This window comes from Atractosteus spatula, chromosome 25 (assembly GCF_055471065.1).
Source record: "Atractosteus spatula isolate fAtrSpa1 chromosome 25, fAtrSpa1.hap1, whole genome shotgun sequence".
Taxonomy (NCBI): Eukaryota; Metazoa; Chordata; class Actinopteri; order Semionotiformes; family Lepisosteidae; genus Atractosteus; species Atractosteus spatula.
This window is the reverse complement of record NC_142730.1, coordinates 12,973,476-12,999,566: the sequence shown is the minus strand read 5'-3', so window position 1 is coordinate 12,999,566 and position 26,091 is coordinate 12,973,476. Positions and strand designations below refer to the sequence as shown.

Below are 26,091 nucleotides of genomic sequence, written 5' to 3'. Positions count from 1 at the left end.
CTCCATGAATCCACTCCTCAGATAAATGCATGCCAAGTGCTTTTTCTGACAGCAGAAGACTTTGCATCTCTGCACAGTGTGCATCCCAAGTTTCCATTCTTAACGAAAAGCCATGGGTTACGTTTTTTCCACTCTGTCCACTGCTGGCTGGTCCAGTTAGCCGGTAGATTGGTGCCGACTGGGGTCACAGAGGGAACAGCCTCTTCCTCTGGGGAGCCAGTGCTGTTGGTGGACGTATTCGGAGGGGCAGGCCAGGCAGGCGGGTCAGCAGCTGAACTGTCTGACGAGCAACCACTAGCAGCAACAGTCAGATCGCCCAGTTTGGGTTGTTTTGTGAACCCAAAATTAGCGAGTACAATTCCCTGTTTTCTCTTGGGCATTATCGTAGTTTTTCAGAAATATGTATTGAAAACTGAATGTCATTGGAAAGTTTCTCTGCATATTTACTGTGCACCTTTTTTTTTTGAGAAGACGTAACCAAGAGTGACTTGTTAGCTTGTCCGTTTGTCACGTGAAAAGGAACGTTGCCTACTTTTGTAACAGCACCACCATGCCTTGATCGGTAATAGTATTCAATTGCTTAGCTATTTCTATGGCAGCAACACGCTGAAAACAGAAATGCAAATGTAGTCTATACCGGAAAAACGCGACACATACTGTAGAAATAGGAATTTTTTTAATTGACAGTTTCCATATTTTAGAGACCCCCCCCAAAATTTTGCAAATGGTCTCTTCAGGGGAGCTCATGGCTTATTCAGGGGAGCTAAGCTCCCCCTAGCTCCCCCGTAATTCGCACTACGTGTTACAGTACAGAAAGAGAAGAGGCCAAAACACAACAGAGGAGAGGAACCCAAAACTCCTCAGAAAGCAGAAGAAAAACCTCTGGGGGTCCAAGGTCAACTGGCTGCCCAACCCCTCTGGGCATGCTAACATTATACAATTAAAAAAAAGTACTAAGTGTGGAGTATTAAACCTTCCTTCTGTGTGACAGTACTCCATGCAGATCTCTGTAGACCAGCAAATTCTCCCTAAACGATGGCTATATTCGCGATGTCCCCCTTGGATCCGTGGCAGTGATGCAGCATTCGACTCAGATGGTCCCCAGCCCGGGCACCAACCGGACATGTGGGGAGGAGAATAGGATAGTTTGGTCAGAACAGATGTATCTACCTGGCAGGCCAACACAGAGACACACAATGGCATGTACAGCAGCACCAGCAGCCATAGCTCCAGCAGGCTATGATGTAAGGTGTGAGTAGGCTAGGCTGAAGTAATAGGTTTTCAGTCGGGATTTAAGTCCTGAGATTGACTTGACATCCCGTACGTAGGCTGGCAGATTGTTCCATAAACTAGGGGCCCTGTAGCTGAAGGCTTTACCTCCAGCTGTTATTTTATTAATATGTGGATTAAGAAGAAGACCTGCATTCTGTGATCTAAGTGGATTACTTGGATTGTATACATTAATCAGCTCCATTAAACAGACAGGCACCTGACCTCTGAGAGCCTTATAAGTAAAAGAACTTTGAAGTCTACCCTGTACCTGACAGGAAGGCAATGGAGAGAGCTACCTATACAGTAGATGTGTTTGTACTTTCTACTCCTAGTAACAAATACACAAAACCGCGTTTTGAATTCGCTGTAAGGTGTTGAAAGTGCGATAGGTGCTCCCTGATAGTAGGGCATTATAGTAATCTAATGTGCTGTATACAAAGGCATGTATTAGTTTCTCTGTGTCTTGAGTGGAGAGAAGATGCCTTAGTTTTGCAATGTTTCTTAACTGTAGGAAGCACACCTTCGATACTATATTAACATGAGAGTTAAATGAGAGTCTTGTATCTAAGATGACGCCTAGATTACGTGCCGAATCTTTGAGGCAAAAGAGTCGAGTGACAAAAGGTTTTCACATATCCAAGTCTTTAATTCATTAATGCAATTAGCTAAAGTTACAATTGACGAGTTGGGTGATTAGTTACCTAACTCTTAGTAACCATTAGTCTAGTTACAATGACTCACCTAATCCAAACGTGGATTTGTGCCAGATCAGTGAAATATTGTAAAAAGGTGGAGATGAGCGGTTTGCTCTGTTTCCATTGGTGTCTGTGGTGACTTGGTCGAGGCATGACTGCGCACAGTATCTAAAGAGGGGGCGGGGCCATGGGGAGGTCAGTCCTGCTGGGATTCACTTTCGGGATTTATATTGCACTCAAGCCAGAGGGCTAAATCTCTCCGTGTGTAATTGACTTTACACACTCCAGTCATCTTCTTACAATTATTACTTTTTTCATTTTATTTGAAGTATTATATATTTAAGTCTGTGAAAATTTTCTTTGAAGTATTACATATTTAAGTCGGTGACAATTTTATTTGAAGTATTACATATTTACTTATTTAATTCATGTTCATAAGTTTATTGTATTGTTTAAGTTCTGCAAAATAAAAATGTGCTGAAAATGTTCGACATGCACTTCAGATTAATGTGAAATTTCATAAATATTAAAGGAACAACACAGTAGCCAACCAACAGTTAATAATAACCTAATAGTTAACTCCAGGCAAAAAAAAGTTGTACTCCTTTTAAACCATGTTCTATTGAAATTATGAGAAAACTATCTATATCGTGATATATATCGTTACCGTGCAAAATTAAAATTATGCTGGGCAAACAATTTTTTTAAGTTAAAAAAAAGAAATCGAAAATATGATACTGTAGCGTTTTGGAGTTCACACAGGATAAAGTACAACTGGGGAAGAGATGGCGAAACAAGCAACTGCTTTTATTCTCTCGTCAAAACAAAGACCAACACAGGATTTACACACACACATAAGGGGACTGACGGAACACGTACACAGTTTAGGGTGGTAACTCGTTAACAGAAGACTACACACTTACAAAGCTACACAGGACACTTAAACTAATATAACACTATTTACATAAGCAGGGTCAGCTGCTGGTCATCGTGTTGACCCTCAGACTCTCCCCGGCTACAACTCCCAGCCTGCTTCGCGGTACCCTGAGTGCCTAGGTGCGCTTCCTCCTCACCACCGGGAGAGGGCGCTACACTGCCCCCACCTGAAGTGTCTGGTGTCCCGCCGACGTCGAACACCCCCCTCAGGCTGTCCTCATACTCAGCTAAAGGCTGTGGAACTCTGCGTGAGCGGCCGCTGCGCCCGCGGAGGCCCCACTGTCGGCCGACTCCGGCCCCGGCTGCTCCTCCGGATCCTCCCCACGGGGCTCCTCCTCCCAGACCCGGTAGGGTGCCAGGCGGTCTCGGTGCAGGACCACCACTCTCACCCGTGTTCGCAACCAGACCCGGTAGCAGACCTTGGCCTCCACCCCGAGGACCTCAGCAGGCCCCTCCTACGACGGCGCCAGCTGAGGTCTGAGGCCTTTGCGGCGGCGCGGGCTGTACCCCCAAACCTAGTCCCCGGGCTGGAAGGCAGGCCCCCTGCAGCGCAGGTTGTAGTGCCGCTTCTGCCGGACTCCCGCCTGAATCAGGTGGGTCCGGGCAAAGCTGTGCACCTGCCGCAGGTCCCACTTGTAGTCCGGTCCAGCCAGCGGTGCCGAATCATCTCCGGACAGCGGACCGAAGACCAGGTCCACCAGGGTTCGCATTTCCTGGCCCAGCATGAGCAAGGCCGGGGTGCACCCAGTAGATTCCTGGACCGTGGTCCGATGCGCCCAGAGCGCAAGGTGAAGGTGGCCTCCACCCGCTCCATAGGAGCCCCCACCTGGTGTTGTTGGAGGGGGGCCCGAGAGCGCTCTGGGGAACCCTTCTGCACCACGCACACCGAACACATTCAGCAGTACCGCTCCACATCCCGGTGGCAGAGACCCCAATAAAAGTGGCCTTGGAAACGCTGCAGGGTTTTGTTACAGCCGAAATGCCCCACGCCCGGCTGGCCATGCACCGCTCGGAGTACAGCCCCGCGGAGCGACTGTGGCACCACCAGCTGACACCGGATCTTGCCACTGGAGGGTACCCGCCACCCCCGGCGCAGCACCCCGTCCCTTACCTCCAAGGCCTCCCACAGGGAGCAGAGGGCCTTGAGGGACTTTGGGTGCGCGGCGAGCTCCTCCGGCACCGGCCGCGCTCCTGCTGCCTTCCAGCGGAGCACCGGCCCCATGTCGGGATCAGCTGCCTGTTGCTGCGCCAGGTCTGACAGGCCCACCCCCAGTGACCCCTCCAGGGCCATGGCCGCAGTGCTCGCCTCCGCCACGGTGTGGACGGCCCCTTCACGCTGCTCCCGCCGGGCGCAGTAGCGGCAGTCCGCGGCCTCATGGTGTGCCGCGAGAGAGCGTCGGCATTGAGATGGCGAGATCCCGCACGGTGCGCGACAGTGAAGTCATACTCCTGCAGGACCTCTATCCATCGCGCCATCTGCCACTCCGGCTCCTTAAAGTGGAGCAGCCAGATGAGGGACGCTTCATCGGTCCTCAACCAGAACTGGGTCCCGAACAGGTACGGCCTGAAGTGGCGGACCGCCGCCATCACCGCCAGCAGCTCGCGACGGGCAACTACACGCTCCCCATCTGGCCCCTCCTGCGCCAACAATACACCCACCCTTGAGTCACTCACGTCGGTATCCAGGATATACAGTAACCTAGGATCGGGGTAGGCCAGCACGGGGGCCCCCCCCAGGGCTTTGCGTAACCGGCCGAAAGCCGTCTCAAAGCCTGAGTCCCAGTCGAAATGGCGGCCCTTGTTGGTGAGGCGGTGCAGCGGGGCAGCGATGCTGGCGAAGTCCCGGACGAACCTCCAGTAGTACGAGGCCAACCCCAGAAAGCTCTGCAGCTCCGCGGCGGTGTGGGGAGTCGGCCAACCCCTCACTGCAGCGACCTTACCTGGGTCTGTAGCCACCCCTCACGGTCCAACAACATGTCCCAGGAAGGTCACCTCCTGCTGCAGGAGCTCGCACTTGCAGGGGTTGGGCCTCAGGCCAGCACGGCGGATGCAGGCAAGCACTGTCTGGAGGTTCGTCAAGACCTGGTTGAAACCCCGGGCATGAACCAGCAGGTCGTCCAGGTACAGCACACACTGGTTCCGGGGGACCGATGCCAGCATCCTCTCCATCAGCCTCTCGAACGTCGCCGGGGCATTGTACAGGCCAAAGGGCATGACAGTAAACTGCCAGGGGCCCTGTCCGATGGAAAAGGCCGTCTTCGGGCGAGCATCGGGAGCGAGCAGTACCTGCATGTAGCCGCAGCGGATGTCAAGGGAGCTGAACCAGGTCGACCCCGTGATGTATCCTTGGCAGGGGGTAGGAGTCTTTCAGGGTGACCTTGTTCAGCTTGCAGTAGTTCACGCAGAACCTCCACGAGCCATCTTTTTTTCGGACCAGTACAGCAGGCGCCGACCACGGGCTCGCGGAGGGCTCAGTCACCCCCACTGCAGACGTCTCCCGTATCTTTTCCTCAGCGGCGGTCCGCTTGGCGTGAGCCATGCGTCCCGGTGGGACGTCGTGTTGGACGAGGGCAGTGCGGGTGCAGTCCTCACCTCTTGCTGCAAAGAGGTCCTCGTTCTGGGCGAGTACCGCCTGGAGCTGCTGCCGCTGGTCCCGATCGAGGCCCGCGCAGCTTCGCTGGTAGAGGTGCTCAACAGCGTGCCTCGCTTCCATGCAACGCTTGGCCCGGTCGCTCTCCTGGTCAGCGCCGCTGCAGGGCCAGCCTTTCCCGAATCAGGTCTGGCGCCTCCTCCACACCGAAGCGCAGCCGGAGAGCTGCTGCCAGCGCCGCGTATTGGCCTCGGTCCTCCTCCGGGACATCCAGGAGCAACTGGCAGGCCGCTCCTTTCAGCGCCGCCGCCAAGAGGCCGGCCATCTCCTCCCGGCTCCAGCCATTCGTCCGGGCCGCGAGCTGGAACTGCGCCTTGTATGTCTCCCAGGGCGCTTCCCCATCATAGTGACCGGGTCGCAACTACGCCGCGGGTGTAGGAACAGCTGGTCGGCTCCGGCAGGGAGGGCATCTCCTCTCTGGGGCACCTGCTGGGCGGGAGTAGCGGGCAGTTGCCCCAATTCTACCGGCGGGACCACTACTGAGTAGCCCTGGTAAGGGCTGTGGCCACCTGTCGCACCCAGGAGTTGCTCAGGCTCCATGTGTGCTGCTGGTGGGCTTTGTCTCTTTTAGGGTCAGCCAGCGCTTGACAGAATCGGCTAGTGTCTGCCACAGGTTGTCCATCCTGTCCGCTTCTGACACCAATGTAGCGTATACAGGTTCTCTCAGGACAAAGGACTAGTGGAGACGCGATAAGTAAACCTAAAACTGAACGCAGGATATGCACACACATGAGGAGACTGACGGAACACGTACAGTACACTTCATTAGGGTCGTCCTTACTTAACAACAGGCTATACACTTATATAGCTACACAGGACACTAAAACTACTATGACACTATTTACATATGCAGGGTCAGCTGCTGGTCATCGTGCCTGGAATAATCACAGAATAAGTCCGACTCACAACCCTCACGCTCCCAGTGGACGACCTTCAGTGATGCATGCCTTCCCCATGTTTATATGGCGCACAGAACTACTTGCAGGCAGTTGACCAAATCAAAGTTGATATCTGTCGAGAGACTGATAGAGAAAATAGAGTACAAATAATATTCATTAAACGCAAGGCATTTGAACTCATCAAATTTGAACTCATCTGCACGTTTCATAAAAATGTCGGATAAAATCCACAAATAACCAAACAAGTCAAACAGAAATAAAAAAAAAATCAGGTTCTGCAAAGTTACCGCTACCCCAAGAAACGTTTAACTGAAGAGTTAATGACAAAGATTATTTCTAAATCAAGTGCTGACCAAAGTGAGCACTTAGAATTCATCTTCGTCATGAACTGTCCAGTTGTTGTGCAAATAAACTCTGCTGCCATATTGTGACTAAATAACATACAATGCAAAAGTTGTAACATTATTAGACACTAGATGGCAGCAGAGTTCATTGGCACAAGTGCTTGGTAGAGAATGCACATGGCTCAAAAAAAGAACGTGTTTATTAAACTGCATCACCATACTTTTTTGAAGGTGAAAAAACATCCATTAGTTTCTCACTCAATATATGAACAATCAGTCTAAAAGACATTCTTGTACCAAAATGACAAAAATAAAAGTGCAATTTAACCTGAGACTTTTTAATTTCTTAAGTGAAATGATGAACATTCTATCATAAGTACACTCAAAACTCATATTATCATCTTTTATGCTTATATACAGTGTATAAAGGTACAGACTTGGTCAGATGGCCTTTAAATGCGTACTGTGAATAAGTATACCTTACCAAAAGTTTTGAATGGTGAAAGATGCACATATTTCTAATCTGGGTAGTCTGTAGGTTGACAGACTAAAATACTAAATTATGTCTATTACCCATATATTACTTTCCAAAATTGTGTTCATTTCACACCTGAAGTCAGGATAGCTATCATAATGAATAGACACTCTCAAATACCAGCCACATGTATGTGCCATAGGTCTTCTCTCAAATCCTTGCATATCAGTGAAGTCAACAGTTACAGTCTTGCCAAGAAAGAGATCTGAGCCTGTGTTTCCTTCCATCACACTCTCGCAGGTATGTTGTAATATGCTTTGATATTTCCTTTTCCTGTGCATTCATTGTGCAGAGAAACTTCAGTGACTGCATGCGTTTCCTTGCCGTTGGCTGCAAGTTTTCATACACAGTTTCCATTTTCTCAAGGGCTTTGCTGAGGGGAGCGAGTACACTTTCCCACTGTTCGATAACATACTGTAAGCAGGCTCTTGAATAAGGGTTTTGTGAGCCAGTTCTTGCAGAATTTGTTCAATGTTGTGTGCACTTGGCATTCTTCGGCAGCTGTAGTTGTCCAAGATTTCCAGTAATTCATCTTGGTCAGAACTGTTGAAGTCTCTGCGACAACATTCCAAGGTATAACGGTCAGATTCTGAGACATACTTTAGAAAATTGTCAACAAGATCACTCTTCACATATCCAAGAGCTGCCTGTTCCAAGATTACAGGAGCAAGCTTGATGAGCAAATACTTCTCTTTCTGCCAACCAAAAGAAATGGTATCTTGAAAGTGCTGCCTGTTGTACATTGTTCATAGAATTCATGCCAGAATTCAGAGAGGCAATCTCTGAGAACGCCTCCTCATCATATCCATTCTCATATTGCCCATTTGATAGTAGAAGCTTTACTTGAATTTCTGATTGAGTATATGAAAGGTGTTCCTCAGTGAAATGTTCAATAAGCTCAGATAGTATTTGGCTGCGATAGACAACAAGAATTTTTTTGTCTGGTTCCCTGAGTTCTTGTGCCAGAGGCAAAGTGTCTTCTAGACTTTGTTCTCCCATCTCAGAGAGGTCTCCATTGAAAATTGTGATGATATTGCTATCCTCCACATTTTCCCCAGTAGTAGAACTTTGCAGAGCTAAACCGGAATCATCTGTGACATTTGCAGGATAAAATTGTGCCACGTCATCACTGCCTAAGTTCAAATCATTTCCAGTATTTCCAACATAGATGACATCTAATGTTTCTAATTCCAATGGTGGATCAATTTGTGAGTCTGTAGAGGGAAACTCCTGTGTGTTTTCCTGTGAGGGACCTGCAGTGTTTGATTCTTGCTGTGTCTCCACACCACCACTGTCATGTTTCTTTTTGGTTGACTGATAGAACCTCATGACAGTTAACTTTGAAGCTTCATATAGAGCTCCCACTGTACTGTCCTCATCTAAGGAAACTTCTTGGTCATTTGTCAGATCCACCTCAAACTCAGAAATATTTCCATGTGCATTCTTTCCATCTGGGAAAAACAAACTTATTGCCTCCGCTATGAGGTCTTTTTTTTCCAGTGCTTTGAAACACTTAACTTTCGTGTTCCACCACCCTTTTTGGTTCTCACCTGGATAAAGCCTCCTTCTCCTTCCTCATACAGCATCCAGCCCAACTCCACTTTCCTTACTTTCCTCTCTGTGTTCACCTCTTGATGAGGAGTGATATTTTCTGGATGCTTATGCTTTTTTCTTTTATTCAGTTTTGACTTCAGTCTATCAAAAAGCTTTGATTTCCTACTGTTGGGCTGTTTTTCGTGTCTCCTACAATATCCCATCACTGCCAATCTGCCTCCATAAGACGGCAAATAATTCCTCATCTGTTCATCTGTCATTAACATCAGGACACTGGCATCAATCTAAAAATGAATAGTGTATTACCAATTTTCAGTTTCAAAATACCATACTTAAAGCATCATTTTATGTGGATCAATATGCTGATACTGGTTTAAGGGAAAAGTCCATTCGGGATTGTTGAGGTATAAAGTGAAAATATCTACTATACATGAAAATATCAATATACTGTACAGTACTGTGCAGAAGTCAGAGACCACCCTTGCATTTATTTAATTTTCAGTTAAAACAGCCATTCAGTGCAAATTATTTAGTTTTTGGTGTCAGAAAATAATGCAAGAAACATATTTGACAGAAAAGTACACTAAATATAACATCAAATCAATCAGTATTTATTTTGTCCACTCTTTACTTTTGTGCACCCTTCTGGCACTTTAAGTCTTCCACCCTTCCACTCAAACAAGTTACAGCTGTGTCCTCCCAACACAAGTTGATCCCAAAACTGTCACTGACATTATATTAGAACACTTTCCATTAAAAGTGACACTAACATTGGGTAGACACTAACATTGGACACTAACTACCCAAACACACCACAGCTGCCTTGCACATATCTTTGTCATGTGCATCTGAAATGGCTAGAGGCGATATTTCTGATAAGATTAGCTATAAAGATAATTCACTTGCGTTAGGAAAATATAAGTCAAAGGAAAATAAGTGAAAAACAAGAGTTTCCAAAACTGGAGTTAAAAATTACTACAATATATAGAGAAAATGGGACTCCTAACAATCGTGCAGGGCCTGGTAGACATCACCATCACATAGACAGAAGTGAATGTTTTTATCACTCCTGCATCAGATCTGAAAAAAATCCACAAATGTTTCTGTCAATACTTCCACTGTAAGAAGACAACACAATGCAATGGGTATGAAGGGGTGTGTAGCTGTCAAAAAGTCACTATTTGAAAAGGAAATAGACAGAAGAGAAGAAAATTTGCCCTAGAACACCAAAACTGGACACTTGAGGTAAGTAAGGCTTTATGGACGATGAGTCATTGAGTGGATTTGGATTTGGATCGGCAGAAGCAGAAAATACAACCAACTTCTAAGACTGAACTTTGGAGGTGTTTACAAGAAGCATGAAAAAATATCCCAGTGGATTTATTTGAAAAACTCAAAGAAGGTCTCCTGTAAATAAAGCTGTAATAAAGGCAAAAGGTGGACACACTAAACAATGAAAGATCTGACATTATATTTAGTTGTGGATGCTTTTGTGTAAATTTGTGTTAAATATATGTTTCCTGGAATAATTTCTGACATTGAAAAATAAATTAATTGCACTTAATGGCCGTTTTGACGGGAAATTAAATAAACGAAAGGGTGGTCTCTGACTTTTCACAGTACTGAAAGTGCGGTCAATATCTGCAGTAGGTCAGTGGGAGTTAGTTACAATAAACATGAACACATCCATTCTGTTAACTACCTTTACTTCCTTCATTCTTTCGATAGTGGACTCTGGAATGTCCCTCTCCCTGAGGAAATCGATAAGATCCTCCATCCTGCAATTGTGGCCTAGGAAGCACACATGGGACAGTGGTGCAGCATTGATTAGTTAGCATAGTGTAATTACCTAGCCTCCTGTTTGCCCAGACTCCAACAGTATGCATTATAGTACATTTAGAAGTAGTCCAGGACAGGCAATGATGACCAACACTCGCCACAAATTTGCATTCATGTTACTGTGCTGAAATAGCTGCTGGTAAAGTGTTTGCAGGAGCTGCCTTGTACAAACAGACGAAACCCCACAAGAGTACAGGCCTACTGTTAGTTTTGACTCATTAATTAGGTCGCACTTGAAAAGGTTAAATTGCTCAACCAAAGTAGCTCTTGCATATGTTTTTTTTAAACTTAGCTACGTTAGTCTATGTACAGTTTACGCAGATGTTATTTAAGTCTGTGAAATGTATGAAGATATCAGTAGAATGTGGCACTGTACCTGGACTGAATTGTGAACAGTGGATTTCCTATGTCAGATGAGCAACCTACTGTACTTTCATTGCTGGCGCCAGAAGTGACGTCAAAACTGTGAGACTTGAAGTCGGAATTCTGAGATACCATAGCTCGTTTTTTTTTACTCCCTGGCGGAAACGGGCTTCCTGTGGTGTGAAACAGATCAGCGGGTCCGTGTTCCCAGTCAGGCTGGAGAACAGCGCCCCGCCAACTGCGCTCCGTCACGGAGGGGGCGGAGCCTAACAGCACAGACTGAGCGCTAATGGCACCGATCGCGTCTGCATTCATAACTTAGTGTTTAAAATGAATCTTCTTCATCCTAGCGTTAATACCGCATCGGCAGGGTCCGCTTGTCGGCACGCCCGTCTCCATTTGGCGCGGTCATAGGTGTCCTCCGGGGTGACGTTCACTTTCCGCATGTCTTCAGTGATCCGATCCATCCAGCCAGCTCTCACAAGCAATGGAGGCCGTATGCGTTACAATACGCTTTTAATCGTCTTTAATGATTTATACATTTTGGAAAGGTTTCATCTATACAAAACAGTTAAAATAAATTATAAATTTAATAATTATTATACAAAATATGAGGTATGAACGACAAATATAGTCATGAATATTAAAATTGCATTGGAGTCAATTGTTGCTCTTTTTTCCATATCTTGTAAAAAGTGATAATTTACAAGACTTTGGTCAAATGTGCATTTGATCTGACAAACTAAAATCAAAATATCACAAAATGAAAGTAAACAAGTAAATTATAAAAAATAAATTTGGCACTAGTAAAATAAAATATATCAAATTAAAGTTCTAAAATAATAAGAAATAAAATGTAAAATATACTGAGAAAAGTTCCTTTTCCCATCGGCCCTGAGATGAAGCCCATCAGCAGCAAAGGCCTGAGCAACGGGCTGCTGGTTCTGCAGAAGCACTCTGTTGCTCCTGAGGAGCTGCACATGGCCCATGTGAGAGGGGAGCTGTGAAAGAGTCCGGGCAGCTTCTTTCACAGCTCCAGCAGTAAAGAGGCATCCCAGAGCCGTGGCAGAACTGAGCAAATTGCCATGTGAACCTTACAAGGAGATGCTCTTACTGCCACAGTCAGTTCTTTCCTAGCTCTAAGGATGTCATAGGAGGAGTCACCCTGGGCTCTGTTATTGGTCCCTATGTTAATGATCAGTAATATATCCTCATTCAGGGCCTGGAAGTGGTACAGGTGCTGGTGGGCACTGCGTGTTGTGCCAGGGTGCAGCCACACCTGTTCTGCTGGCATCAGTGTTTCCAGGCCCCACAACATAGAGTCGCTGAGGACATACACTTTCTTTGGACCTGATGGGAAAAAAGGCATTATCGCAGGCATTGCACGGCTACATCATAAGATAAATCTTAAAAGTATATAAACTGTACCTGAACAACATACATATCCAACGAATAACAATGAACAACAGTGTAAAAATCATAACTCACAAGTAACTATAGACAGTGCTGGAAACCAGCTATCACAAGGCACGGGGAAGTTATTTGCATCAGCAGTTATATATAGAGCAGTAATTTCGCATTGCTGGCTCCAGGGATCAACTTTTCACCAGCCTCCCTGGTGCATCAGCATCAGCAACAAGATGTTTTCCTTTTCGTCTTCCTCAAAATTATCTGCATCTGACACACAGTGTAACATTAGTAACTGCCCGAACTAAAGAAACCTAAGCAACAATCCTCACCTCATTATCCATGTGATCATCTAACAATGGATAATCAATTAAAGCCACTAACGTCATCATCACCCTCCTCTACACAATCCACAACAAACAAGTCTCCTATTCTGTTTACACGGACTGCCCTGCCTGGCCACCAACATTCACTCCCATCTTCACTGCTCACAAATGTGCTAAATTTCTTGCCTACAAAGTCCTCTGCACTAACAGGAAGCAATTCTAAATAACTATTCATATAATCTTTGCACAAAGCAAACCACCACATTTTTCTAAATCCATCATCATCTTCTTCTTCTTCTTTTTCACAGCCTTAGTCCCAGACTGTCCTGGGGTCAGCTGCTTTGGTTGTTCTTCTCCACTTGTCTCTGTCGAGCACATCTTCCTCACTCACTTCTCATACCTCCATATCTTTTCTCACACAATCTATCCATCTCTTTCTAGGCCTGCCTCTTCCCCTGTTACCTTCCACCTCAAATTCCATCACCCTCTTTGTTACTTCCTCAACGTCCCTCCTCATGATATGTCCATACCACCGTAACCTCGCCTCTCGCATCTTCTCAACTACATCCACCACCCTACATCGTCTACGGATTTCTTCATTTCTGATCTTATCCTTCATTGAAATCTGCAGAATCCATCTCAACATCCTCATTTCAGTTCTTCTCATCAAGTTCTCTTCCCTCTTTCCAACAGCCAAGCATTCAGCTCCATATAGTAGTACAGGTCTAATCACAGTCTTGTACATTTTGCACTTTAACTTTCTAGGAATTTTCCTGTCACAGATTATTCCAGTTATTTCCCTCCACTTGTTCCATCCAGCTTTCACTCTTTGTTTTACTGCCTCGAGTGTTTCTCCTCCCTTTACCAGTTTTGATCCAAGGTATTTAAAGCCATCAACCTGTTTCAGTTTTCCTCCATTTGTCTCCTCAACATTGGTCATAGTATCCCCTCTTCTCTCCATTACCATTATTTCAGATTTTTCTGCATTCATTTTCAGTCCACCCTTTTCCAGACTCCCCTGCCATTTGAACACTTTCTCCTGTAGTTCTACTTCTGAATCTGCCATCAGTGCCACATCATCAGCAAAGATGAGTTCCCAAGGCACTTCTGTTCTTACCTCCTCTGTCAGTGTGTCAATAATGTTTATAAAAAGGAAAGGACTTAGTGCTGATCCTTGGTGTACTCCAACTGTGATTTCAAACTCTTTTGTCTCTCCCCGTTGTGTGACCACCTTCGTAGTTGGATCTCTATAGGTTGCTTGAACGAACTTCACCATGCTTTCTGGTACTCCTTTCTTCCTCAAGCACCAATACATCACCTCTCTGGGCACACGGTCATATGCCTTCTCCAAGTCCAGAAAGGCCACATACAGCTTTTTCCCTTCCTCTAGTGTCTTCTCCTATAACTGTCTCATCACAAAAATGGCATCTGTTGTGCTTTTCCCCGCTGAGAATCCAAGTTGTGAGTCTCTTGTCCAGAATTTTTTCCAGGATTTTCAATCCATGTTCCAGAAGTTGTATTCCTCTATAGTTTTTACACTCCATTGGGTCTCCTTTCTCCTTGTAGATGGTAACCATGCTGCTTTTTGTCCATTCTTCTGGAATTCTCTCTTCCTTTGCAATATTGTTTAGCAATCTCGTCAGCCACTGAATCCCCTCTTCATCGAGGTTTTTAAAGTGTTCTGCTGCTATTCCTGATGGTCCAGTTGCTTTGCCCACTTTTATCTCTTTGATAGCTTCTGTCACTTCCTTTACTGAAATTTCTTGGATTGGTCCACACACTACGTCTGCCTCCACTAGGTTCTCCCTCTCATTTTCTACATTTAACAGATTTTTGAAGTACTCCAGCCATCTTTGCTTGATCTGTTCTTCTTTAATCAAGACTCTGCCTTCTCCATCCTTGAGTACTGCCACCCGGATAATATCTTTTTTCTGTCTCGCTCTATGTTTAGCAATCTTGTAGATTTGGTCCTCTCCTTCCCTTGTTTCAAGTTTCTCATACCATTCTTTCCAGGCTCTTTCCTTTGCTCTTGCTACACTTCTTTTTGCTACCTTCTTTAGTCTCTTATATTCTTGTAATTCTCCAGTGCCATCTTTCAGTGTCTTGTATGCTTTTTTCTTTTCCTTCGGTGTTTCCTGAACTTCCATATCCCACCACCACTCTTCATTTTCCCTCGGTCTGCCTCCTCTTGTCTTTCCACAAACCCTGGTAGCAGCCTCTTCTAGGATGTGGCTCATCTCAGTCCACTCTTCTTCAACTGAAGGCTCCTCTGTTTCCTCTGTGTTGTTTTTCATTTCTCTCACCAGCCTGTTGAAATCTACTTTGTTTTCTCTCAGTTTCCACACTTTTGTTGGTGCTGGGTGTTTTCTCTGCTTTATTCTTCGCTCCTTCAATATTCTGATGTCCATCACCAGTAGCCTGTGTTGTCTGGTAACAGCCTCATAGGGCAGGACTTTAGCATCTTGGACCTTCGCTCTATCAATTCTTCTCACTAATATGTAGTCTATTTGGGTATGGCCTCCACTCCTGTCACCTTTTGCTCATAATTCTTCGTGAACCCTGTGTTCACTGCAAACAATTCAAGAGCTTGGAGTGTTTCTAGTAGCCTTCCTCCTTCTTCATTTCTCTCTCCTAGCCCTCCCTGACCATGTTCATCTAGATAATCTGGGCATTTCTCTCCTAAATGCGCATTGAAGTCTCCTCCAATTACCACCATTTCATTTCCTGGGATTCTGTTAACCACTTCTTCGAGATCTTCCAAGAAGCTATCCTTTTCCTCCTGTGGTCTTCCTACCTGTGGTGCGTATACAGAGATGATATTCTACAACCCGCCCTCAAAAGCCACCTTAACATTGATAATCCTGTCTGAGTGTCTAACCACCCTCACTATCTTGTCTGCTAGGTCACACCCACTCCATTCATTTTTGTACTCTTTCCAGCGTATAGAATCTTGTATCCCTCTCCTAGGTGTCTTGAGCTGTTTCCTTTCCACTTGCACACACAAGATCTCCACTTTTCTCCTTGCCAAAGTTTCAACCAATTCTCTCCCTCTCCCTGTCATGGTACCAACATTCCAACTCCCCACTCTCATTGACTTAACATTCCTTCCAGGCCCCTTCACCTTGTTTCTTTTCTGTAGCCCCCACTCTACAGTTTTCCCCACAGTAGCATAATTTCCATTAGTAATGGAAATCTACAGTTTGCCTATCGCACAAACCGCTCCACAGAGGATGCAATCTCCATAGCTTTACACACCACACTAACCCACCTGGATAAAAGGAACACCTATACAAGAATGCTGTTCATTGACTTCAGCTCAGCATTTAACACCATCATACCCATAAAACTTTCTACCAAACTCAGGGCTCTAGGTTTAGATACAACCCTCTGCAGCTGGATCCTAGACTTCCTCACCAGCAGACCCCAGACTGTCAGGATTGGCAACCTCATCTCCAACACACTCACCCTTAACACCGGTGCCCCTCAAGGCTGTGTGCTCAGCCCACTGCTTTACTCCCTGTTCACCCACGACTGTACTGCTAAGTTCAGCACAAACACCATCACCAAGTATGCTGACGATACCACAGTCGTGGGCTTGATCACTGACAACGACGAGACTGCCTACAGGGAGGAGATAAAACAACTCGCAGACTGGTGCCGAACCAACAACCTATGTCTCAACATCAGCAAAACCAAAGAGCTGATTGTTGACTTCAGAAGACAAGGAAAAGTTCACTCCCCCATCTACATAGAAGGGTCTGCAGTGGAGATGGTGAATAACTTCAAATTCCTAGGCGTTCACATCTCTAAGGACCTTACATGGACACTGAACACCTCCAGTCTCATCAAGAAGGCACAACAGCGGCTGTACTTCCTGAGAAGGCTGAAGAAAATACACCCACTGATCCTCACCAACTTCTACAGATGTACGGTGGAGAGCATACTGACCAGCTGCATCACAGTCTGGTACGGCAACTGCACTGCATCCGACCGTAAGGCACTACAGCGGGTAGTCAAAACTGCCCAACACATCATCGGCAGTGCCTTACCATCCATCCAGGAAATATACAACACCAGGAGTCTGAAAAAAGCCACCAAAATTATGTCTGACCCCACTCACCCTGGTCATAACTTGTTTGTTCCCCTACCATCTGGCAGAAGGTTCCGGTCACTCCAGTCACACACAACTAGACTCCAAAATAGCTTCTTCCCCAGAGCTGTCAAGTTGGTGACGCCCCCACTCCCTTCCACCTTATTATGATCTCTCCTAACATCCTCCTGTACCCACAACCACTGTACTCCTACACCACCACACACACATGTAAGCCAAAATTGTACTGTCCCCTCGATAGCCCAGTAAAATTGTAACAGGCATAATAATATTTAATATTTATTAATTAACCATACTACTTTTAACCTTACTATCCTTTTTTTTTTTTTGCACTGTTCCAAGAATTACCTTGCACTGTTTTTGTCCTGTTAAATTTTCTCTGTTTGCGGAATTTTGCACAGTTTTCGATTACATGTTATTTATGTTATGTTATTACATGTTGTTACTGTTATTGCTATTGTGTAACTGTCTATTGTCTCATCTTCTGTCCTATTTATATACTGCACCTGAGTGACTAATGAGAAACACTTTTCATTATACTATGCACCTGTGTAAGTTTAATGACAATAAAGTTGAATTGAATTGAATAGTACCCTGTTGGGACACAGCACTAATGGCGGCCGTTGTTAACCCAGGCCCCGACCGATCCGGTATGTGCTTTGTGTTCTTTGCAACCATGGTTTTGGCAAGATGGTTTTACGTCGGATGCCCTTCCTGACACAACCCTTTTAGTCGCCTCTTATGACAGGCAGGGATACCCAGGAGGTATTCTGATCCCCTTCCCGAGGGAATTCTAAATCCATCATATTTATTTAAAAACATACTCCTGGCCATCTAGTCTCATTTCAACGACTGTGCCCTTGTACCACACCTTCCTATCTTTCTCATCAAAAGCAGGTCTAACTCTCTTTCCTAACAAGTGTTCTGGTTTAATTAACATAAGTATTCCTGATCTTTTGTTTTTAGAAACTTGTCTCGCTTCTAACACAAGATATTTACAAAAACTTTCCCCTGGCAATCTGTCGACCTGAATACCTACAGTACCAATTTATCCAAAACTATTCTGACTATCTTAGAAGCCTTTTGGTGCACGAACGCCCATGTTTGCTACTAAATCCCTATAAGCCTCTCTTACAGCATCACTATACTTTCCTTTTTCACATGTGCTAATATTGTGACTCGCTCTCCAGTCTGTCTCTGTTTTCAAGGCTTCATATTCTCCCTGCCAGAACTGCACCTGCTCATTCAGGTCCCTCTCCCCATGTGCTAAATCTGCTTCAGAATCACATTTCCTTTTGTAATACGCAACCTTCTGTGATTCCTTTTATTGTATATCTAATCTTTTGCAACTGTTCCTGCAATTCATCAGTACTCTTCTCTAGTTGTGCCTTTTCCTTCTCTAACTCACTTTTCTGCAGTTCATTCAAAATGACTGCCTGCTCACATTCCACAACTTTTTGCTCAAGTGTCCGAAGTTTACTATCCCTGCGTCTAAGCCTTTTTTTCACATTCCTAACACTTCCATGTCCTAACTTTTCATTTGCCTTGTGTAATTTTGAGAGAGCTTGAATTTCAGCTTCAGCCTTATAAAGCAGAAGTTTTTTTCCTTCTCTACCCTAGCTCTTTCATCATCTAGTTTCCTGCATTCCTCCAGTAATCTATGTACATTTTTAAACTGTGCTCCTAATAATAATAATAAACTTTATTTATAGAGCACCTTTCATACAGATAGCAGCTCAAAGTGCTTTACAAACCAAGCGTAAAAATAAAATCTTAAAATTAAGAGATATACTTTTAGTTGTAAAGGAAAACGCAGTAATACAGTAAAGCAACATAAATGTCAATTTAAGCTTGAAAAAGAAATAGAAATTAGGAAAGTTGTAATAGAATAAGAACAATAAAAGATAAATAAAAAAGAAAGATAAATAGAAAGAACAAAGAACCATTTTAACTAAAAGCTAAATTAAAAAGATGTTTTCAAGTGTTTTTTAAAACAATGTACCGAGCTTGACTACCTGATAAAGAGTGGTAGTGAGTTCCATCATTTAGAAACATACAAACAAAAAACAGCCTCTCCACTCTTTCTGTATTTCACATGTGGTATCTGCAGAAGGCCAGTATTTTCAGATCTCAGGTCATGTATAGGAACATATAAAGACAGACATTCAGTAAGGTACATAGGTGCTAGGCCGTTTAGAGCTTTAAAAGCAAGTAAAAGAACTTTAAAATCTATCCTAGAAAATACAGATAACCAGTGAGGATCTTTCAAAACAGGAGTGAAATGTGTTCTCTTTCTTGTTTTTGTTAGGATCCGTGCTGCTGCATTTTGAACAAGTTGGGATTTCTTGTTTTCTTGGGAAGCCCACTAAACAGAGCATTACAATAATCGATTCTACTGGTAACAAATGCGTGGACACATTTAACACATGAAGCAATAGAGCCCAATTTATCCTGCAAGAGTTCTTTCTGAATTTTAGTACCCAATATCAATATTTCAGTCTTGTCTTAATTAACTGTAGAAAAGTTTGGGACATCTACTGAGAAATATCTAACACACAGCTGATTAGTCTGTTGACAGAGTTTTGATCTTCAGATGGAATAGAGATATACAGTTGTATATCATCGGAGTAGCTATGAAATTGATCCCATGGTTCCTAATTACATTACCTAAAGGTAACATATATAATGAAAAGAGCAGAGGTCCTAAAATGGAACCCTGCGGAACTCCACAAGAAATGTCCAAATGTTTTGATGATTGATTTCCCAAAGCAATAAAAAACTGTCTATTCTTCAAATAAGATTTAAGCCATTCTAAAACCATCCCTGAAAGACCTACCCAGTTTTCAAGTCGGTTGATCAGAATCTTGTGATCAACTGTATCGAAAGCTGCACTGAGATCAAGTGAAACCAAATTATGTTTATCAGCACTCAGTCTCAGGTCATTCACAACATGGACCAATGCCGTCTCTGTACTGTGGTTAGAACGAAAACCTGACTGAAATTTCTCAAAACAATTCTTAGAGACCAGATATTCTTTTAATTGAATAAAAACAACTTTCTGCAAAATTTTCTTAAAAAAGGAACATTTAAAATAGGTCTAAAATTGCTAACAACTGCAGGCTCCATATTAGTCTTTTTTAGTAGAGGCTTCACCAAAGCATTTGGGAAAACTCCAGCTGACAGAGAGCAATTTACAATAGTAAAAACATGATCTTGCACACAATCAAAAACCTTCTTAAAAAGAGTTGTAGGAACAGGGTCAAGATCACATGTGGAAGATGTCTGTAACAGTTTTAAGAGTCTGAAGATTAATAACAGAGAAAGATGTCATAACAGATGTAGGTGGCTGATTAGGACAATCGCAGAGACTCGTCGTGGTTGTCTGAGCTTTATTCTGTCTAATCAAAGTTATTTTATCTTGGAAATGAATTGCAAACATCTTCACATTTTGTAGAAGATACATCATAAGAAATATTATGAGAATAAGTAGGGTTTATTAAACTGTCTATAGTGGGAAAAAAAGTACTTTAGTGTTATCTTTGTGTTTGGTAATTACATAAGAGAAGTACAACTGTCTTACCCTTTTTATGGAAGTATTGTAGGTGGAAATCTGTTCTCTCAGAATGTCATAATGAACCTGCAGTTAAGGTTTTCTCAATAAGCGTTCTGATTTGTGACAATTTCTCTTAACCTGAAGTATCTCCTCATTCATCCAAAGAGTGTTATGAGTGAGTGTGATTTTCTTAAGTTTCCTTAAGTTTCAGAGCATGAACCAGATCGTTACAAGAGGGAGATGACACTGTGCATGAAACATTATTTAAAATGTTTTTAAACTTCTCAGCTGTTGTTTAGTTCATGTAGCATTTCTTAACATAAGATTCATATACTGTACATTCTTCCTGACTTGTAAATTAACTTGAAAGAATACACAAAGATGGTCCGATATCAGTACATCAGATATTAGTAATAGACATTTAATTTTTATTATAAAAATAAGATTTACTGTGTGTTAGATACATGGCACATTAAGGACTCACTGTGCCACGTGGCATTTTAGCAGAGTAATGCTGTCCTGCACCTGAACATCTGCAAATATGAAAAGGTGTTGGGCAATACCTTTCGATCTGCTGCAGTGCTCTTTGTGGCAGCCTGAGCATTCTGAGTGACCGGACCTGCAAGAGCTGATTATTAAAGGTGATGTCTTGGCAAGGTGACGGAAGCCTGTCAAAGTTTCTTCATGCGCCGCCCAGCTTTCCAGTAGAAGGGGAACTGCAGTCCCAGTTTCTCAGACCTGTTAGTAAATCTCTGTAGCAAAATGAATTGATTAATGGCATAGAAAACATTGACAAATATCGAATTAACCACAAAATCATGAACGTTTTGAAAGTTCTGTAAGTCACCATATTGTCACAAACCCCTGTTCTCTCCACAGGGAGAGCGAGAGTTCGTATGAATTGCGCCGTGAAGCGGCCCTTCCTGCTCACTAGTCACTAAAATGATACATGTACTGTGATGTACGAGTGAATACGTACAGGTTGTGCTGCAGGCATTTGACCACAGAAAGTTTCCATCGTGATCTGCATTAAGAATGAACAAATAAGTTCAATTTATCTGCAAGACAGAGATGATAAAAAAAGATATACTAACAAGCCAGCTATTTTGCAATGAATCGCAGACGTTGGGAATTCCTGGAATTTTGATCTATTTTGTGATGTATACAGTAACTTGTAAAGCCTCCAGTTTACATCTGACTTTTATTGTGGTTTTAATACACTCATCAATGAAGTCCTCACATCTCAGGAGTACTTCACACATTCCCAGGCACAGCAGGATACAGAGCACAGACACATGACAGCAGAGCGAGGCCAGATCACTGCAGCTCTGACTGTACCTGATTGCTGGGGTTGTGAAGGGATGCCAGAAAGCTCATGAGGACATACTCCTTCAGGGCCTCCTTGACACAGACTGAAAAAACACACAACCCTGTGAGTGCGGCCCTGGTCCAAGCAGCTTGACCAGACACAGCAGATGCAAGAGGATGAAGTAGAGACTAGGAATCTGGTGTGTGATTGTACACAAATGGCAAATCTTTAATTATTCATTTAAATATTAAATACATATGAACTTCAGTGTAACTGAAATCACAAATTGGAAATGAACTTTGCCTCCTTCTGTTATCTTGACACAGGTAGATTTCAGCTTGACTGGCTGAGCCACTTTCTGCCACCCAGCCAACTGCTGTCTCAGACCAACATGAGTAACAACCCGCGTTTCTCGGGAGGATGATTTCGGAAAAACGGAGGAGATCAGCTCGAGTGTATTTTTGCTTAACATAAATATATTTGTGTGTAGTGAATTTCACTGGGTCAGCATTATTTTGATACTAAGATTTCCATATGTTTTCCAAATTAATGTCTCCTTTTCCAAACCTTGGAAATCAGTCATTTTTAAGAAAAGGATACAGCACATGTGTCAGGGATTGTGCTCTGCAAAAGGATGTACAGCCATTGTGAATTTTCAAAGGTTCCACAATGCAAGAGCAGGTATTCTTAAGACACCGTCTGCCGCCTGTACCCAACACTAGCGGCTGAGTCTAGCAGTCCTACCTGGAGCTCAGGGCCCCTGGGATCCTGCAGAGGCAGTGGCAGCACATCCTCCACAAGCACACGAGTCAGGTGCTCTGCACTGCAGGGAGCTCTGGGCTGCAGCTACAGTGGGACAAGGAACAACAGGACACTGTTAGCAGCTCTTCCTCAAGACTCATCATGATGTAAACAGAGATGGAACTCTGACAAAAACTCAGTGTTACATCCTGCCAGTATATCAGTTTTAGTTACATATGGCAATAAAGTTAAATTTGAGTTGTATTTGTTTCTCCTGGGAGCACTGTTCAGGATCCTATTTGAGATCTTCTTGCCTCATCTCTAATGATGTTAACACTTTATAAACTTTATTATATTTGACATGTTTATGCTGAATCAGATGTTTTGTTAATTGTTTTTTTTTCAGTTTTATTTTAAAACAAGCACTATCATTAAAATAAATGGTAGGCAGTTTATTTCCCCATGTGAAATCCATAGTTGTGATTTGAAATCAGGTATAGAATCAGGTCATTACGAGAAGGCTGTGGAGAAGACTAACTCCACATTCAACACAAAATGAAGCCCCTGAGCTGTCAACCTCTGAGAGAATCCAGAAGAATCCAGAGTGCTTTCTAATATGTACAGCAGCTCAGAAAGGTTCCATTCACTGCAGGGCGGCTCAGTTGTTTTTCACTTCATCTAGAAAGCTGATTTGAAGTCTTATGTCTCCAATCATATCAAAGCAGGTCTTTCATGGTCAGCCCACACTGGAAGAGAAGTTCCACCACCACAAGCTTGAAGGTCTTCGCCTGAACACCTGCAGCACTGACCCGAAATTCACAAGTGAGTAAATGGAGATCCAAGACAGACTGTGAATCCCATGACTGTGGCACAGTCCTGTATGAGCTCCAGATTGAACCTCACACGCTCATCTCTTTTCAATCTGGACTGGCAGATCAACACTGAGAGAATCAGTGGGATGTCTTGCTTAAGACAGGGGTGACTTTCTACCTTAAACAGGGCAACAAGCAGCTACAACAACGCATCTAAGAAGATGGCGCCATGTTAGTGGCAGCCTGCTACAGCAGCTCTGTGTCTTTTTGTTTCTTTCTGTTAGTGCTAGTTTGTTAGTGTTTTTTCTTCATATCCTTGCCGGCAACTAGATTTGCGATCACAACATGATGGATACTAGGAAAGCTGAGATACTTTTTCTTGTTTTTTCTGATACTCGGACCTCTGTTTCTATCTGGTTGCAATGCCGATAGCTACAGAGGCATTGTCTACACGCGGGACCAGCTGATCGCGCTAATGCGTCCGGCTCTACCCACTGGAGAGAAGCCATCAGTTCCAGAGTAGCTGAAGAGGAGAAGCCGAGGCTGTAGGGCTAGTGCAACGTGAAAGGCAAAGAGAAGGAGATTTAAACCCTATCTTCCTTCGATCATCATGGGAAATGTGAGGTCCTTAGTGAACAAGATGGACGAACTGGGAGCATTGGTGAGGAGCGAGGGAGTATAGAGAATGCAGTATCATGTGTTTCACCAAGACGTGGCTGCAGGAACTTATTCCGGACTCGAATGTTACAATCGGCGGCTTTCAGCCGGTGTGGGCGGACAGAAACACCGAGAGCGGTAAGAGGAAAGGAGGGGGCTCGCTCAAGAGAAAAGGAGGAGGCTGCAGTCCTAAAATCCACACCACTGTGCTGTCCAAATGGAATATTTCAATCTAGGGCCCAGATATTTTCCTCTAAGTGCTCAGAAAAATGTAATCTTTAATCTGGGAGATAAAATCCGAAATGAAAAAAAATATCTCATGACAAAGAGCAAGAGTAACCAAATATTCAGCTTTGCAATGAAACTATTTGTCTCGTTATGTAATTTAGACCACCCCTGACCTGCACTACTGGAGGATGTCACTGCTGGTATTAGTACTAATCCAGCTCATGACTATCTGAAGCACTGGGCTTCAATTTCAGTTTTTGTCACCATGATTCCTAAACCCTGAGGATAAGGTCTATGGAAAGAATATAATTAATGATGTCTTCTGTAATTGATACTTGAGTGATTCAATCAATTCAATTCAATCAGTTATGGTTCACAATTTAACACCTGGTTAGACAGGTGTGTGTAGGAGCTGAAGCCCAGCAGTCTTGAGTATATAAAGGCCACTGTGGGGGTTTATACCATACATGAGGTTTGTGTGATCACTCATCAACATGGAAGGGAGAGGCTGTGTGTTGTGTTTGCTTTTGGGATTCTTTCTGGTAAGATTTCCTTTTATTGCTTTGACTAAAAGGAGCACCACAAAGGCAGATGGGAGGATTAACTGCATGCTGCTAGTATTTAAGGATTTCAGTGTAGTTATTTGATCTTGAGTAGAGATGTTGCCTGAGTGTTAAATCCATGACATGGATGTTTGTGTGCTCTTGAAGTTCTGCAAACCTTTGATTCACTGTGCATTGAGCTCTGTTCACTTGTGGTTGTTGCTGATTCATTAATGCCCTATTGGCTTAGTCCCTCAGTGTCGGATGCTCATGATCCCATGTTGCCTTAAGCCCAGGCTGCTTCCATGTGATCATTGACCCAGTGGTGTCCTCTCCTCCCCAGTGTCTGTGACTGAAGCCCTGCAGTGTCGGGCTGTGCCTGGCAGTCTGAAGCAGATAGGTGCTGGAAGGGTGTGTGGAGTCAACAATGCAGACAACCTGGTCAGCTACCAGGGCAACAGCTGGGTCTCTCTGGCCATGAAGGGGAAACGTGAGTGTGGGGCCGGCAGGGCTCTGGAGTGTGAGTGTCGCCAGCCTTGTGTGCAAATGGCTTCGGGGAAGGTGGATCCAAGTGCAACCAGGTGAGGCTGCAGCTGATCTATATAGGTTGGAAATGATGGCTTTCATGTTTATCCATGTATAGTGGCTGCTTTCAGCCAGAACATTTCTTTCACTCCTCAAGTGTTCATGACCTCATACTGAGGAATGAGCACTGCACTACCCCCTGCTGAGAACAGCTGTTTCTTGCTCCCTCATCCAGATTGATGCTGGTGGAGACAAGCTTGTGGTTGGTGTCAATGCTGCCAATTCCATCTTCTGCCTGAACAGCGGGCCTGTGCTGCAGTATGCTGGCCAGGGCAACATCCCCTGGATTCCTGTCGTGGGCTCCCTCAAGTACTATTCCTGTGGGCCTTTTGGCTGCTGGGGAGTGAACAGGTTGGACCAGATCTTTGTCAAGCTGGATGTGAGTGGGGATTCCTGCAAAGGCTCCGACAGGTGGTACCCCATCCAGGGCTCCCTGTCCCTGGTGGAGGTGGGCTCAGATGGCAGTGTGTATGGGGTGAACAGGAATGGAGTGGTCTTCAAGAGGTGAGCTGGGGGAGGGTTTAATGCACATGGGTGCATGAATGACTGTCCTAATTCTAGGCTGCTCTAACCCTGTGCCTTTTCCTGCAGGCTTGGTATTGATGCCTGTAACCCCTTTGGCAGGAGGTGGTGGGCTCTAAGGGCAGCTGGTGTGGCCAGGCATGTGTCCTATGACCGAGGAATCCTCTGGATTGTGTGCAAAGATGGCCGAGTCCAGAGGTGCCAGGTCTGA

At 44.3% G+C, this 26,091-nt stretch overlaps 1 protein-coding gene and 2 pseudogenes across 1 annotated transcript; 1 reads left to right on the top strand and 2 right to left on the bottom strand.

Annotated features, from left to right (window-relative positions):
- Window positions 1-7,351: 7,351 nt before the first annotated feature.
- On the bottom strand, window positions 7,352-8,330 carry LOC148815463 (uncharacterized; annotated as a pseudogene).
- An 88-nt stretch (window positions 8,331-8,418) lies between these two features.
- On the bottom strand, window positions 8,419-10,662 carry LOC148815462 (uncharacterized; annotated as a pseudogene).
- A 1,324-nt stretch (window positions 10,663-11,986) lies between these two features.
- LOC148815461 (fish-egg lectin-like) lies at window positions 11,987-26,091 on the top strand. The gene is made up of 5 exons (XM_088905108.1): window positions 11,987-12,076; window positions 23,779-23,891; window positions 25,257-25,354; window positions 25,511-25,862; window positions 25,950-26,091. Exons 1-5 carry the CDS (start codon window positions 11,987-11,989, stop codon window positions 26,089-26,091), a joined length of 795 nt encoding a protein of 264 aa, XP_088761234.1.

Excerpts from the sequence above, each read along its gene's own strand:
- LOC148815461 (XM_088905108.1), top strand. The coding sequence starts at position 11,987 with ATGAAGCCCATCAGCAGCAAAGGCCTGAGCAACGGGCTGCTGGTTCTG. Across the intron at positions 25,355-25,510 it reads GTGGATCCAAGTGCAACCAG|CTGTTTCTTGCTCCCTCATC; the intron begins GTGAGGCTGCAG and ends TGCTGAGAACAG. Across the intron at positions 25,863-25,949 it reads AATGGAGTGGTCTTCAAGAG|GCTTGGTATTGATGCCTGTA; the intron begins GTGAGCTGGGGG and ends CTTTTCCTGCAG.